The sequence below is a fragment of the Epinephelus fuscoguttatus genome, linkage group LG10 (genome assembly GCF_011397635.1).
Source record: "Epinephelus fuscoguttatus linkage group LG10, E.fuscoguttatus.final_Chr_v1".
Classification (NCBI taxonomy): Eukaryota; Metazoa; Chordata; class Actinopteri; order Perciformes; family Serranidae; genus Epinephelus; species Epinephelus fuscoguttatus.
Window position 1 is genome coordinate 31,847,317 of NC_064761.1, and position 16,213 is coordinate 31,863,529.

The 16,213-nt window shown below is 40.6% G+C and overlaps 2 protein-coding genes across 2 annotated transcripts; both read right to left on the reverse strand.

Moving 5' to 3' along the window:
- Positions 1 to 713: 713 nt before the first annotated feature.
- nfil3-4 (nuclear factor, interleukin 3 regulated, member 4) lies at positions 714 to 7,659 on the reverse strand. The gene is made up of 3 exons (XM_049587255.1): positions 7,440 to 7,659; positions 2,073 to 2,141; positions 714 to 1,964 (listed from the first exon to the last, which is right to left on the reverse strand). The coding sequence occupies exon 3, from the start codon at positions 1,928 to 1,930 to the stop codon at positions 1,172 to 1,174; it is 759 nt and encodes a 252-aa protein (XP_049443212.1). The 5' UTR covers positions 1,931 to 1,964; positions 2,073 to 2,141; positions 7,440 to 7,659; the 3' UTR covers positions 714 to 1,171.
- Positions 7,660 to 10,461: 2,802 nt separating this feature from the next.
- si:dkey-172o19.2 (uncharacterized) lies at positions 10,462 to 12,789 on the reverse strand. Its single transcript, XM_049587244.1, has 3 exons — positions 12,731 to 12,789; positions 12,564 to 12,627; positions 10,462 to 11,987 (listed from the first exon to the last, which is right to left on the reverse strand). The coding sequence occupies exon 3, from the start codon at positions 11,976 to 11,978 to the stop codon at positions 10,881 to 10,883; it is 1,098 nt and encodes a 365-aa protein (XP_049443201.1). The 5' UTR covers positions 11,979 to 11,987; positions 12,564 to 12,627; positions 12,731 to 12,789; the 3' UTR covers positions 10,462 to 10,880.
- Positions 12,790 to 16,213: the final 3,424 nt, after the last annotated feature.

Here is a 16,213-nt window from a genome sequence, read left to right on the forward strand (position 1 = left end):
TCATAAAAATAGAGCTCTGACAGGGATGGTTTATCCCAAAATCAAAAATACATATTTTCCCTCTTATCTGTAGTGCTATTAATCAATCTAGCTTGTTTGATGTAAGTTGCAGAGTGTTAAAGATATCGGCTGTAGAGGTGTCTGCTTTCTCTTAAATATGACAGAATGAGATGGCACTCAGCTTGTGACGCTCAAAGCCCCCAAAAATGCATTTGAAAAACTCAACAGCAATGTCTCTTTCTAGAAATCATGACACGTTTACTCAAGATAATCCACAGACATTGTTGTGAGCAGTTTCATGTAGGAACTATTTTCTTCCTACTAAGCTACACCTGCCAACTGTGTCACCACGCAAAAGGAAGTGTGCTTCTTCTTATGGACGAGAGGCTCATGCTTGTGAGAGAGGCAAATATTATTGGCGTACTCCTCGGCTGAGCTGTAACTCTAGCTAGCTCAGTGGTGCAAGGTGAACTAGCAGTACATGCATGCTTTTTTCAGTGTGGTGATACAGTTTGCGGGTATAGTGTGGTATAAACAAAATAGTTCCTACACGAAACTGCTCACAATACGATCTGTGGATTATCTTGACCAACCAGGTCATGATTTCCAAAAAAAGACATTGTTGGGTTTTTCAAATGTGTTTTTGGGGCTTTGAGCACCACAAGCTGAGTGCCATCTAGTTCCATTATATTTGAGAGAAGGCAGACATCTCCACAGCTGGTATCTGCAACACTTGGCATCTCACACCAAAACAAGCTACACTGATACTACCAGGTGACTCTACAGGTAAGAGGAAAAATATGTCAGGGCTGCCCCCTGGAAGTCAGAGATTCAAATTATCAGTTGGAGACCCCTCAGTCGACTGAGATTGCTTAGAATAGCCTTAACTATATTCACAGTCACACTGAACATCCCACTTAACCCTGTTCAAACCCTCAAACTCTACATGGAAAACAAAGAAGGAATAGTCGAGTATTCATACTGAACAGCCAAATCTGATTCGACTAGCATAATTCTGATTCAGGTACAGCCCTAAAATATGCATTTTTGATTTGGGGGTGAACTGTCCCTTTTAAAGTTACAGTGTCAGCAGGAATATTTGACAGTTTGGAGAAATAATTTGTTTCTCAGTCAGTCAATCCATGAGATACACCCTTTTGTTAATGGACAGTCAGTCTAATATGTATTGTCTCGGTGGGGAGCAGTTTCTGTCTTCTCTGGAGGTGATTTTGCGAGGTGGAACAGGGCAGGAATGGGACAATACCCCTGGGACCTGCTGCTCCTCCTCCCCATCTGAGGCAGGTCTCGTAGGAATGGGCTTCAGTAGTGGAGCTCCAGGACGGGATGAATGGGAAGGCAGGAGATTTCGAGGGAGGGCAAGAGGAGTGAGGAGGCCAGAGCTGGGTGTAACAGACCCGTTTAAATATGAATAGCCTCTCATTGTATGGAGGGCATATGCAGGGATGAAGACAGGGTGCGGTGGTTGGTGTCTTGGCATAACTGAAGAGTCTCTGCCACCCCAGTAGTAGTCCCTCTGCAGGGACTGGTGGTGTGTGCTGGTGGCAGTGATAGGCTGGGTGCTGCTGGGGATATGCTGTTGCAGTTGGTTACTCTGAGCAGTGTAGGCTGAACGGTGAGCCAGGCCAAAGCGCAGCTTGATGGCCATTAATTCAGCGCTAAGCCTGGTATTTTCTTCTTTCAGGGCCATGAGATGAGTCTCCAGCACGTAGTCATTCATCCTCCTCTTCTCCCGCGACCGTTTGGCTGCCTCGTTGTTCTTACGACGTTTCTCCCAGTAGAGGGCGTCCTTCTTCTCCTCAGGTATGAACTCCCTTTTGCGGCGGGGGGGTCCCTTACGTGCCATTTCCTCTTCCACAGGTAAAATATCTCCGTTTTGGCGTCCATGAAATGGTGACGACAGGGACTCCATGGTAGATGAAAAGTGAGTGAGAACCAGCCGAGACCTGAAATCAAAAGGAATAGAGCAGAGTTTTTAAACCTTGTGTGGGAGGTTGAGTAATCCAGGTACTTCCTTCTTGTATAATGGTAACCTTATCTGATTTGCGTTTTACCTCGTCTTATCTTGGTTTCTCTTTGAAAGCACCGTAGTATTTCTTGCACGTAATATCCACAGTTGAGAGCTGTGGGGAAAAGAATAATGAAAATTTAACAATGGTTCATGTTGTCAAGTTTATTCCGTAAAAGAACAACAATACAATGACTGTCTGCAACTGAATTTGTATTGAATGTCATTGTAAAAACATTAACTGTATTGTGCTGAGATGATTAATATTGATGAGAACCTTAGATTATGAAAATATTTTTGATATTTACCTTGTTTTGTAAATTTATATCCACTTATATGTTTTTGTTAGTCATGTGAAGTCTATATATCCAAAGCACTCTCTTGCCAGTCTAGCACAAAACCATTAACAGGCACATCAGGCTGCGCGCATGTATCTTTTTTCTCTCCGAAAAGCTGTAGAGGCAGCTACAGCACACCTAACAGTGTCTAGCGCCTCCGGCACTCAAACCTCCTTCCTGACCTCACTACACCTCCTACCTGTCTAGACCACATGAGAAAATGTGACAATGTGGAAACAAACACACAAAGAAGAATGTGTTTGATAATCAATATACATTTACATACAGTTGTTTACAACAATGAGTTCATGCTTCAACAATCATACCTAGTTCCATATTTTAAACAATAGCTACTGTACTTCAATGTGCACCACAGGCTTTGGAGAGCTTGGGCAGATTTGTCTAATCTATCTAAAACATTAGATAAATGTAAATTTAACTTTCAACAATGGAGGAACCTCTCTGTTGCTGTTTTTGCAAAGTAATTAAAACTTTTATTGTGAAAATGAACATTTCTTGAATTTTATTTCGAGGTTTTCCTTGGCCAGTAAGTTGCTGATGATGTAGAATTTTGCTCCGGAATCATCTTTCCGGTGGAAAGATGATTAATTGAGAGTTTGTCATGTCGAAATTATATACTACAGTTTTCCACCAGTGAGTTCATTCCTTAGCTGTGTCTGACGACACTTTGTGTTTCTCACTTCATCTACCCCATCTTCCTCTTTGATGGACTTGTCCACCCAGTCACCACTTCCCCCTTCTCCATCTCTTTTATCTACTTGCCTCACTTCACTCTGAGCTTTTACTCTGCATAGTGGCAAAGAAAATGCAGTCAGTAAGGATCTGTCCATTCTGTTGCACAAGGCAGAAGGTAGAATCAAACAGGAAGATATTTTGAATAATCAGTCTGAGAGGAATACTGTCAGCTTTCAATATAGTCTCTGTCATTTGCGTGGGTTTGTTGGTGGTTTCATGGGAAGCATGCAAGAAGGATGAGCATTGTGCTGAAACCACAGCCGGCCCCCTCTGTGCGTGCAATCATACGCAGAAACACACACGCCTTTCAACTCACTGATGTTTCCCTCACACCTTATTCTTGCAAATAACACTATGGCTGATAAATTCCTAATTTGACATTGTGCAGTACTTTTTACTAGCAGCTAGGTGTGACACCTCATAAATGAGCTGCGAAATAAACTGTCACTAAGGATGTCACACATGAGGAACCTATAAGCACAAACCATAACTCCACAGTCTATTACCTCAAAAATTACCATGCAGTGTCCTGTTTAATTGTTAGTTCTCATTTTTATTTCTGTTATTCACACTTCGAGCAACTTCTCAGCATTTTCACTGACCATGTAGTCATATGTTGACGTGCCAGTCAGGCTGAGACAGAAGCATCAAAACAAAAGTATCAAAGAGGCCATGCACCCTGTGTACAGTGGTGAGAATGCACACATTAGGTTAAAAATAATCAAGCCTGTGCCCAGTGAGAAACGTAGACCCAAAGCCTCTTTGTGTTTGTTTGTCTGTGTGAGAACATGCACACCTGCATACTTGTGTGCAACACAAAGCGTTTTATACTCTGTGCTAGCAAACCCCAAAAAAGCAACAGCAGGAAGAGAGAAAACAATAATCATACAGGGAGATACAGAGAGAGAGAAAATGAAAAAAGAGAGGGTTCCTGAGTGAAATCTCTCTTGAGGCTGAGCCTGCTCACTACTCCACTGCACATGTGCACCTGTTTCTTATTGACTAATTATAGCCAGCCTGCTTTTTAGTAAGGAACTCTCAAACTTCTTCTTTTTGAGTCTATCCGTTTTCTCATACCCCACCATCTGCTGTTGTGTTGCTGTGTACCCTGGCAGCTATTGTTAAAAAGAATACCCATAGGGGGAGAAATCGGTCAGTCCCTGTTTTGTGGCTTTCCACCTCGATGTACTTTGTTCCATGTTTCTGGTTAACTGCCATTGTGGAAATTAGAGTGCGTGAATGCTGCCTTGGGGGAATAAAAAATTTAGCCTCAGGTCTTGGCTTGAATTGTCCGTTAACGCAGAAATTCAGTGAAGGGCAGTGCTAATTACTTATAGCACCATCTCATTCCTGTACTCTTTGTATATTGTAAATGAAAAGCATCATAAAAACTTAACATTCACTTTTTTAAACTGATGACTATACATGGACACTAAACTGTGATTAAAGTATTAATGGCATCATGAAAAGAGGAAACAAATAGATGAAATATTCTCACCATCTATTCATAAAGTATGGTACTAAGCCATCAATGTTATCATGTATTAAAGGGTAACTTGGGTATTTTTCAGCCTGGATCTTATTTTGTCTTTGTGTTAAACTGAGTACGTTGGGTTTTGTGATAGCGATGTCAGGGTTGTGTCTGGTTAAACAAAAACAATCTTACTGTGTGTTCATGTGGTGTCGTAATAATCAAAAAAACTAGTTCCTGACTGGGAAAATTCATGTGAATGCCCCCTCAAGTCTGAAAAACAACAACTTTAAAAGTCAGCAAACACTTTGTCACACGACTTGCTGAGTTGATGTCATATTACACAGAAACATGGTGGACGAAAATAAAAGTTTGGTTGATGATAAGAAACGTTTTGTTGATTCGTGTATTGCATAAATTTTTGGCTCACATTTAATCGGTAATATAGTGTCAGGTTTTAACCATTAGCTGCTGTCTACTTAAAGTGACCTAGTTTAGCAAGTTAGGTTATTTACTATCAGCATTAACCCTAACCCTCAGGCAAACCAATATTTTAGTGCTGTAAGGCAATGCAGAAACAAAATCAGTAATATAAAGCTTCAATCATGTCTCTTAAATGAGCAATAAGATACAACACAGCACATCGTCTTTGTAGCACCCATGTTGTTTCCACATTGCGATTGAATAGCTCATGAACACACCGAAATTGGATGTACAACTTCCTGACTCAGGAAATGTGACCATCCGAGAATCCCTGAATGCAGCATTACTCTTTATGACACATGACCTGTGTCACATGACCTCTACGTGAACTTTTAAATTGCACACTTGTTTGCAGTGCATTTTATACATTCTAATCGAAACAATGGGTTTATCCTTGAATCAATAAAGGATTTTTAACGATATTCAGAGTGCCTTGGATGCATTTTTGGACTGCCTGTCTGTACCATGGACTTCTACACTGAGTGAGCTGACCAGTTGTTGTTTTGTTATCAATAATCTGAAGCTGTCAGTGGCAAAAACAAGCACTTTCATTGGATGTAAGTTGTTGGCGCACAATTGCCCATTAATTTTATATTGCAGCCTGTTTCCAATACTGTTGTCTTTATTAGTCACTTAGACACAAAAACATGGGAAAATAGGGTCCCGGTTGAAAAGCACCAAAGTAGCCCTTTAATGGATGGGTGGACAGTATGTTATTTAAATCTAAATTCTGTGTTTTACTATTATACTCAGGTCTAGTGCAAGATTCCTCCTCATACCCAGTAATCTATAACATACTGTAGGAGGACGATTAATACTTTGGGTTCCTTTGCACTCAAAACCACCCATTTGATATGAGATGTATTGAAAGGTCTTGATATTAATGAATCAGTCAGACAGGTGCGAGATGGTTGTTTAATTTAAAACAGGCCGAACTCCTTGAAATAGCAAATAACGTTCGTAGCTTTCATAGAGTATGGACCGAGAGCATGCGTTTTTCTCAGTTTGAATACATGCGGCTGCTGCACACAGCATGATCATAAATAGAAAAACACAGCTTCTCATGTGGTGTTTGCACCCCTTCACAATCTCGGGCTTTGTACATGTGTGTTGTGCAACCGGGACCCAAAATATACTGTATAAAAGTTTCTGTTTGATAATTCATAACTGACTGACCAAAAGAGTAGAACTACCTGTGTGGTGCAATGCAGTACAGTAGCACTGCAATAGACACCATCTTGTTTTAAATGTTTACTTAAAAAATGTCGCTGTATTTGGCAACGCTTTAGTTCTCTGTATGTTGACTCAACTCTGTGATGTTGTGTTAAATATTAGTGTATATTAAAAGGTACTGTTGATATTTCTTCCACCTCTCATGTATGCACAATAGTCAAACATTACTGTATTCATGTATGACGTAACACCTATGTGACACAAACTGAACTCCATAAGCTTAATAACAGATTTATTGCAGTATGTTCTGCAAGATAACATCATAGCAGTGAAGTATTTCTACTTTTTTTTAATTATTTAATTTTTTTTTAAATTTTTGATCACTCAGTGGAAAATTGACAGCAAAGAAATCAAATTTACATGACGCAGACTTTTGTGTCAGGAGCTTTGTCTTGTATCATCATTCCACACAATAATTTCCATAATTTAAGATCATGTTTCAGGTGTAATTCAAAACAATCATGAGTCAAGGACATTTAAAATCCCCCATTATCCTAATTGATTTTACATATTGTTACAGTTTTAGTAAAACATCCCTTCCCTTGTACCAGATAACAAAATAATATTTCAAGTTTCCATATTGTGAAAAACTATTACGCTACTTTTATTGCATGTATATTTGAAAAGTTTGGTTATTTAATCCAAGCTTTGCTCTATTCATAAAAATATTATTTATAGTAAGGACTGTTATAGTAGAAAACACAGTAGAAACACACCATGTACAAAACTCTCATCCTACATTATCTTGATATTTACAAGGTAGTAACACTTCCTCTTCCTCAAACAATTCTTGACAGATAATAGGGCAACATTCTGCTGATATATTCTGAATTAATTGATTTTATGTCTTTTTTGATGATATGTAAAAAACACATGAACAGCTGAAAAGTTTATATTTTAACAAAGTGAAAATAGTTTGATGATTCCCAAGGTTTATCGAGTTGACCACCAATTTCACAGCGTACAACACTGGGGTGATGTGCTGCGATGAGCACAAGTTGATTTAAGTATACGCGTAAAACATCTTTTCTTTGGTCACTAACACCTAAACCATTTCCTCCCCTGAATCCATCAGCTGTTCACATGCATGGTACAAACAATTTTAGATGTGAAAATGAGCTCAGGGCCTTACCTTTAACCGCTGGGTGCAGAAAGTCCACTGTTGCAGAGGTGCCAACAACCCAATTCAGAGTTATCACACTCTCACCATACACAACTTAGAGCGCTCCTTTGAGACTGCGTCATAAGATAGATGCATGTATAAACAGAGGGGGGCTCATAATGTCTTTACTCTCTCTCCTTCTTTGCTTTGTCTGACTCTTTGTGCTGTTTTCCTGTCTTTAACTGACAACTGTCCACCTCTGTTGTCACATGAAAAGTGTCTGACTGCTGCTTTCAATCTTGATAGTGTTGTGGTCTTGGTGGCGTGCCCACACAGGGGTCTTACCCATACAATGGTGTCAGTTTCAAGCAGACATATTTTCTCTATTGTATACTATGACTGCAGGCATCTAATACCCCAGAATATGGTAATACACCAGTATATCATGAAGTAAATCCATGCTATTTGTTTTGTGTTTGCAGTATATTGCTTCATGATAGTTTTTATAACATTTAATTACATGTTAAATCCACACAGACTTTTACAGTACATGTCAGGTGCTTACCTGATGCCTTATCCAGAAAGACTTAGTTGTAGCAGTAGTAGCAGGAGCAACAGTAAGAGTAGTAGAAGCAGTAGTAGTATACGAGACAAAGCCTCACGCAGGGAAAAGCTATCACCAGTTACGTGTCTCTCAGATATTTACAGTAAATCATAACTGAGATGAGTAAAGTGAAGTGACTGATATTTTTCTTTGAGTGTTAAATAAATCTTTGGCACCTCAGATTCACAGAAAAAGAGAAGTGTTTGTCACTTATCAGATGTCGTAATGCAGACTACTTGTCTGCACATTAAATGTCCTCGGCTGATCTGCCGTTTGCAGTACCACTTTTAGAACCACTTGTTCTACATTATAGTAAGACAAGTTAACTTTGGATGGAAATTTAACCTCAACCCCCGTTTTTATGCAGAGACGCCATAACGTGTAGACAACTAAGATTTTTGTTTCCTGTTGCGATGAGCTGAAGATGTTAATGTTGTGAAATATGCACCAGAGGACCATGTGGATGAGAAAATGCTTTATTGTTGTCATATGTCGCAGTGTAACCTGTACGTCTGCAAAGTCATTTTCAAGCTCCAGTATTTGAACCAGACATCTGTGCGTGTTGAGACTTCTTTTTAATCTAGATGTCAAGGATGGATGAAACTGTGACAAAAAGTCTTGTCAAAACCAGAATGTGTTGCATAATTGTTTAAATGCAGCACTATTTTCAATTTAACAAATCAGAAAATATGCATAGTATAAACATCTAGGACTGTCATGATATTAAAAATAAATTTAGTTCCACCTCATGTTTTCTATAGGCAAGAATCAGTGTGAATGTTACATTAATCTAAATAACAGTTGCTTGTATGCCTTTCTTACCTAACAAAAAACACATATTAAAAAGGCAGAAACAGATTTAAAACATGTACATTTTTTAGGAAACTACTGTTTGAGCTGTGCATGTAGGACTCTCCATCAGTGTTGTGTTGTAGCGCACTCTGCTGGTGGCCTCAGGAACATGGCCTAACAGTCAGTGGGGGGACCGTCTGCTATGAGGCCACTACAGAATATGGTCAGAGGTCAGTGACATGATTACCACTGACGATGAGTATGTATTAAACAGCTCTTCTGTTTCAACAGCAATGAACATTACATTTAAAAACGATACCATAAAAACAATAAGAAACTGAACCTAGAATGAAAAGTGAAACTTTTGTAAGAAGGCCTGCCGAGCTGCTAAACCTTATTGTAATGATTCATCAGCCTGGACTACTTTATAAGATCATTTTAGACTGACGGCAGCAGTGACGAGACTTTCATGACGGATTTTCCCAGCACTGTGTGCAGCAGAAGTAAAGCAGTTAGATGGTTTGACCACAGTGTTGCCATCATTTGCACCAATGTTGTATGCGTAGGTGTAGATTTCGGTGTGTGTCTGTGTGTGTGTGGGGGGGAACAGAGGATACGTCCCCCTCAATAAAAACATGAATGTAGCAGAGGACTTTTGTGCATAAAAATTCATGCGAATGCAGAAAGGTCAAAATTTTCTGGCGGAGGACCCCCAAACCCTTTGTTTCAAATGTACCACCACAATGTGGAAACGGTACCTACATCCTTGGCTGCATGCAGCCTCCTATATGGATAAAGGCTTAAATTAATATAACCTGCATGAATGAACATTAAATAGGTAGGAAATTATTATTTTTTTTTAAATCATCATGGCATTTTTCATTTTATTTTTTTTCCAAATACCATTGAGAACTTACTGATCTTTTTTTTTTTTTTTAAAGATATTTTTGGGCATTTTTTGCCTTTAATTGACAGGACAGTTAAGTGTGAAAGGGGGAGAGAGAGAGGGGATGACATGCAGCAAAGGGGCACAGGCTGGACTCGAACCTGCTCGAACCACTGCGGCTGCTGTACCACTAAGCCACCGACACCCCAAGAACTTACTGATCTTTAAAATATCATTAATTACTCTTGTAGTCACTCAACATGTTCCTGAGAGCTATGACATAAGCTATCAACATAGCAAAGGTGTATTTTTATTTTTTATTTTATTTATTTGAAGGTAGGCTACAGATGGCACGAGGAACCATCTGGTTGCAAGCAGTTAATACCTGTATTGATACCTTGATTTTAACAAAATGTAAGCACAAAAGAGTGGCCTGATGCAGTGCTGGAGGATGATGCAGAGCTCTTAAGCCTACAGATAGACGGTTCAACGTTTAGTTTTCCATTAAATCACAGGCTGCTGGGAAATCACGCAGCGGGGATAAAAAAGGGAAATACCGCCTCAACAAGCACCCAGTTTCACAGGCTCAGCCTCTGATGATTTCACCGCAGATTAACTGTAAAAAAATCCCAAAGAAAAATCTCAACCCCACTTCAACGTTTGTCTCTAATATATCAAATCATGACAAAAAAAGACCTGTGATGACTTTTTGTATGTTATATTTATTACTTGTATATATCAAATTATCATTTATAAAAGATTTGAAATGAGCTGCGTTATTATTCCTGTGAGTTGGTGAAAGGTTTCGAGGTTCTCTGACAGCACTGATCCGTGCGTGCCATGCAGTGTAACCGCTAATAGAAAGACCAGAGAGACATATCAAACCACAGAAAATCACACAGTATATCAACAGTGTAGGCTGCATTAAAATATTCTCTATGTCGTCTGTATTCCGGGAAATATAGCCCACACGTATTGGTAACCCGCATTTTTCCTGTTTTCATTATGACCAATCTCACTGAAAGGCCTTCCTTGGTGATAGGCTGTCAAAATCTGATGCATATGTGGTATTCATTTGTAATTTAAAACCCACAGATGTTTGCATTTTTACAAGGCATGAATGAATAAAAAAAAAATAGGACAGTAAATATTGTTTTGTAATAAACGTCGTGACAGTCAAACTGTCCTGTTAGCGTCCATCAGGACTGAGGTGCACCCTGAGGTGAGACATCCCCGCCGGTGCACTCCGGCCCTTGAATCCTACCTGATGGTCTGCCTCCACACCGAGACCGTGGCCTTGTCTCTCCTGTATATAGAGAGGCAGGCTGCGGTAGACGGCCGGTGGGGCCAGGTAGGAGGACCGCCAAGGCAGCAAAACATTATTGCACACTGCCGAGTGATTCAGACGGGGCAGCAGCCAATTTCTAGGGTATGACAGCATGGAGGCATGGTGGAGTGTGTCAGACGTGGGCAGAAACGCTGGCATGGATGACGCAGGGTGATCGGAGGAGCTGTGAATGTCATCGCTGGAGGAGACATGTCGCTGAGCATCCGTCTCTGCCTCTGCTGACCTCCCGGTTTCTAAAGCTGCTCGGGGAGAGAGGACACGGGGCCCGGAGAGGGGGGAGATGCCTTGTTGTGTGCTGCAGTTTTGAGAACTCTGTGGATGAAAGTCCCCCCTAGTTGAGCTAAAGCAAGGGATCTTGGCCTCAAAAGGGTGGATGGGGGTGTCTTGTTGCCTCACACCCAGGACAGAGCCTGGGTTGCTGCTGTTGCCCCAGCGTGCCGGCTGAAAGAGGGCTGGAGAGGGACTCGATATGGAGGGCAGAGCAGAAACAGATGCAGAGTACGTTGCACACGCAGAGGCAGCTTTGCTCTTTTCTGCACTCAGGCTGCTGTGATACTGCAGGCTGAGCACCTGAGCCCGCAGCTGTGCGTTCTCCTCAGTCAGAGCCAGCAGCTGACTCTCCAGCATCAGGTCGCTCAGCCTCCTCTTCTCCCTGGACCGCTTGGCCGCCTCGTTGTTCTTCTGACGCTTATCCCAGTAGATGGCATCTTTCCTGTCAGAGGGGATCATCTCCCTCTTGCGGCGAGTAGCGGGACCTACGTGTCTGCTGTAAGCCCGTAAACGCAGGAGGCGGCGAGCCAGCACGGAGGACCGGGTCACCGGGAAGAGGGTTGCAGTGTCTAGATCAGGCTCCATGTAGCTGCTGCTTTCGACCGAGGAGGAGGAGGGCTGGCACGGAGCTGCTGCCCCGGGGCGGTTAAGGCTCCTCAAGCTGGACATGGCACCAGACTGGAGGCAATCAGAAGTTTAATTCAGACAGCTTTTAATTTATATATAAGACTATCTCTCCATAAGAAAGTGTTTGAATCTGCTTCTTCCCTTATAACTGATTATCAATATAGTAAATATGATTAAAACTCTATTTTAATCCATGCAGTGGCTGATATGAACTAAATAAACTGGTAATTTTGAGATAGCTTATTTGATGAAAATAGCCCACTGTATATCCCCTTTTAGGCTTTACTTTATTATTAAGATTTTAGCTTAGGCACTGCACTACATTTTGCATTAAATCTAAACTAAAATTGTACTTGAGTAAAGTTTTGACTGCAGGATTTGCACATATTGTGGAGTATTTTGCATTTTTATAGGCTACTTAAAGGATCTAAATATTTCTACGACCACTTAAATCATTATTTTCGGTTAACAAAAAAACCCCCCAAAAAGCAATAAAGTGTCGTAAGATTTTTTTAAAGACATAATTACAGTTACAACCTAACCTCAAAGTGGGTAGATTGATTAATAGCATAAATGTTCAGTCTTCCACAAACCAAGTCAAAGCTGACTGTGTTACGCCGCACTGACCTGAATGACAAGATGACACCTGTGGGATGATTTAGGATCAGCTTTGACAGAGACTCCTGTAAATCTGCAACACACAGTAACGCACAGTTTGACGCAGCACTCAGATAATATACCTGACTACATGAAAAACTTCGAGGATGTTTTTAATGTTAAGAGGCTGCGCTTACCTGTCAATCACAATCAGCGCTGCTGGAGAGAGCAGAGCTGCTGGGCGGCACGCGGATATACTGAATGCACGCAGCCAATCACTTTGCGTCCTCGTGCTGTCTGTTTTAATACTGTGGAAACTGATCAACGGAAGTCCAAGACAACAGTTTTGGTTACGATCAGACCAACAGGTGATACTGAAATGAGTCACTTTGGATCAACTGCCCTACTTATTGTTCTTGTGAATACATGCACATCCACTGTCTGCAGAACAGCGCACTTATGCAGCCGTATCCACTAAGCTTTATTTATATAGCTGTAGCAGACGTCACATGAGGGGTTGCATGAAAGCGTGAACTTAATAACTTGTAAAATGAATAAATAAAGAGAGAGAGGGAACTCAGAATACCTGCAATTTAAAACTGAATTTAAATGTTGTTGATGTTGTTAGGGATATTTATTTTAAACAAAGATCATTTGGACAATGATTTAACAGTTTGTACCATAAAACACTGGTATCCTTAACAGTTGCTGTCAATGTATCTACCATGCTCTATCAAGAACTTTTTCCATTTCATTTGGGAAAATTGTTTTCATTGAATCTGAATGCCCAACTGTAGCCTTAATTTTGCTTCTGTAACTCCTCCCAATAGCATATTACTTCAAAATATTCATATTCTTCAAAAGTTTATGGAGTGATGGATGAATCAGTCTATTTAGACTGACCTGTTTATACACCATACACTATTGACTAGGGATGCACAATGATATCTGCACGTCATCTGTATTGGCCGATATTGGCTTTAACATGAACTATCAGAATTGCCCCGCATGCTTTTTCTTATTTTGCACAATTAATAAATATTACATACATTGAAAAGCATTGTATTTCATGTCTCCATCTTAAGTTAGGTGGGGAAAAAGTGGATATGTCGATATTGGTATCAGTAATCGGCCGAATATGTTGTTATTTATCGGCATATTGGATATCAGCAAAAAATCCAATATCATCCATCCCTACTACACTGCTCAAAAAATGAAGGGAACACTTATATCACACATCAGATTTTGGCAAATTATTCTAGTTGAAAATCTTTACTGATGTCCATTGTGTAATTTGTTGAGAACAAAATGACATCAGTCAGTGGAAACCAAAATCATCAACCCATCTCATCTGTGAAGAGAGGAATTGTGCTGCACAGTGCTGGGCTGTGAGCACAGGTCCCTCTAGAGGATGTCAGGCCCTCATGCCACCCTCACGGAGTCTGTTTCTGACAGCGTGGTCAGAAACACGCACACCAGTAGCCTGCTGGAGGTCATTTTGTAGGGTACTGACAGTGCTCCTCCTGCTCCTCCTCACACAAAGGAGCAGATACCAGTCCTGCTGCTGGGTTGATGCCCTTCTGTGGCCCTGTCCAGCTCTCCTCCTGTAATGGCTGGTCTCCTAGTATCTCCTTCATGCTCTTGAGACTGTACTGGGAGACACAGCAAACCTTCTTGCGACCACACGTATGGATGTGCCATCCTGGAGGAGCTGGACTACCTATGCAACCTGATTGGACTGCAGACACCACCTCATGCTACCAGTAGTGACAAGGACACGAGCAGAACACAAAGCTAGAGAAGAATCAGTCAGAAAGGATAAGGAGAGAGCAACTGTCTGTGGACACCACATGTACATAAAACCATTCTCTTTTTGGAGAAGCAAAAGCAAGACGACACCCCAAAAAGGGAATGGTTTTATGTACATGTGGTGGCCACCACATGTACATAAAACCACCACTTCAATTTGCACCAAAGCAGAAACTGAAAATAGTTCACAATCACAGTGGACAGATTGATATCCCTGAAGTTTAACTGACTTGGTGTTCTACAGTGATGATTAAGTGTTCCCCTAAATTTCTTGGGCAGTGTATTTACACTGTACATGAGCTGTTGCCATCAGGCAGAAGATAGAGAGTGCCAGCCCTCCAAACCAATTGTGCACGCAGTTCATGTGTGCCTACCAGTATTGCACCGTTGAACAAACTGTGGAAAAAAAATAACTGAACCTTTATGTGTGTGGATGCAGCACCGTATGATATGTAGAGCCATTTCATGATATGTTGTGCATATCCAGGTCCATAATAATGAAGAGGAACCCTGTTGTTGATCTTTGTTTTTGGTGATGTTGATGTTACTGTTGTCTATTTATTTATCTGAATTGTTTTACGGTACACAATGAATTTCCGAAAGGACTAATAAATATCTTTGTTTTTATGTCTGTCCCGCTGTCAGTGGATATATGATGTTGCCAAAATTTATTTTCACAGACTTTAAGGTAATGTGCTGCATTCTTGATTTTCAAGATTTTTGAGATCAACAAATGACTTAAAGAGTCATCGTTAGTCAAACACAATTTGCATTTCTTTGACACCACTTAATTTTGTACTTAATGTGAAAAAGTATGCAGATATTTTTACATTTGTTTGGTGGTGCATTTTCCAGTTTGTGAAGGAAACTTTTGCTCACATAGGTTCATTAAGACTACTCCAAATCATCCATCTCTTTGTTTAGGCAATTGAGACGTGCCCAAACAGCACTTCTGAGAGTTTATATCGGCCTTAAAACTAAAGGACTACTCTCAGCCACATGTGCTGACAGTAATGGTGACATGTTATGCTAAATATTGTGTGTGCTCATGTTAACATGCTATCATGCTAAACATACCATAACCTTACATGTTAATGTGCTAAGGTATGTGACAGGAGTGCCATGTATTCAGTTAGCACATTAACATGCCCAACTGACTAATGTTTACAGTGAGCATTTAAATATGATAAGAAGCTAATATGGTAAACATCTTTAAATTTTAAATTTTTTGGCCCATGTGGTAAGACTCTCTCAGTTTTTCATCCATCCAACAGTTTTATCTGGGGTGTAATGAACATTTGAGGCTCACAAGGTGCCAGTGGTGCAACAGAAAATGAGTGCTGACTTGCCTGAAGCTGTATAGCTGATATTGCACACAAAAATCATACATCTATTTTAATTTTTCTCCACTATTTTATGATTTAATGCCTAGGTCTTGCTTTCCCCGTCCATTTTCACTGGTCCAGACACCATACACTAAATCCTTAGATGGCATATCAGCCTCTGGGATCTTCGGTCCTTGCATTTTTTCTATTTGAATGTCCTGTTGCCTGGAATTCTTACACACTACAACTATATCCTCAACCTCTGCCTTCCTCACCTCCTCAGTAACAGTCTGGATGTACAAGACAGGACCAAACTGCAACAAGATATCTTGTCACTGGAGAATACCAAAAATATCAGCTGCAAACCTGCCCACCTCTCAAGACCTTACAAGTCCAGGTCAATACAAGAAGCCTCCACCACCAGAAGCTCGGATCAGCCTCTTCTATCTTGGCCTTCTCCCATTTCAACTGATTTCATTTTGAAGAGAGACAGCTGGGCATGAAAAAGCTTCTTGCCGCAAGTGGCTAAGACACAACTTAACGGCA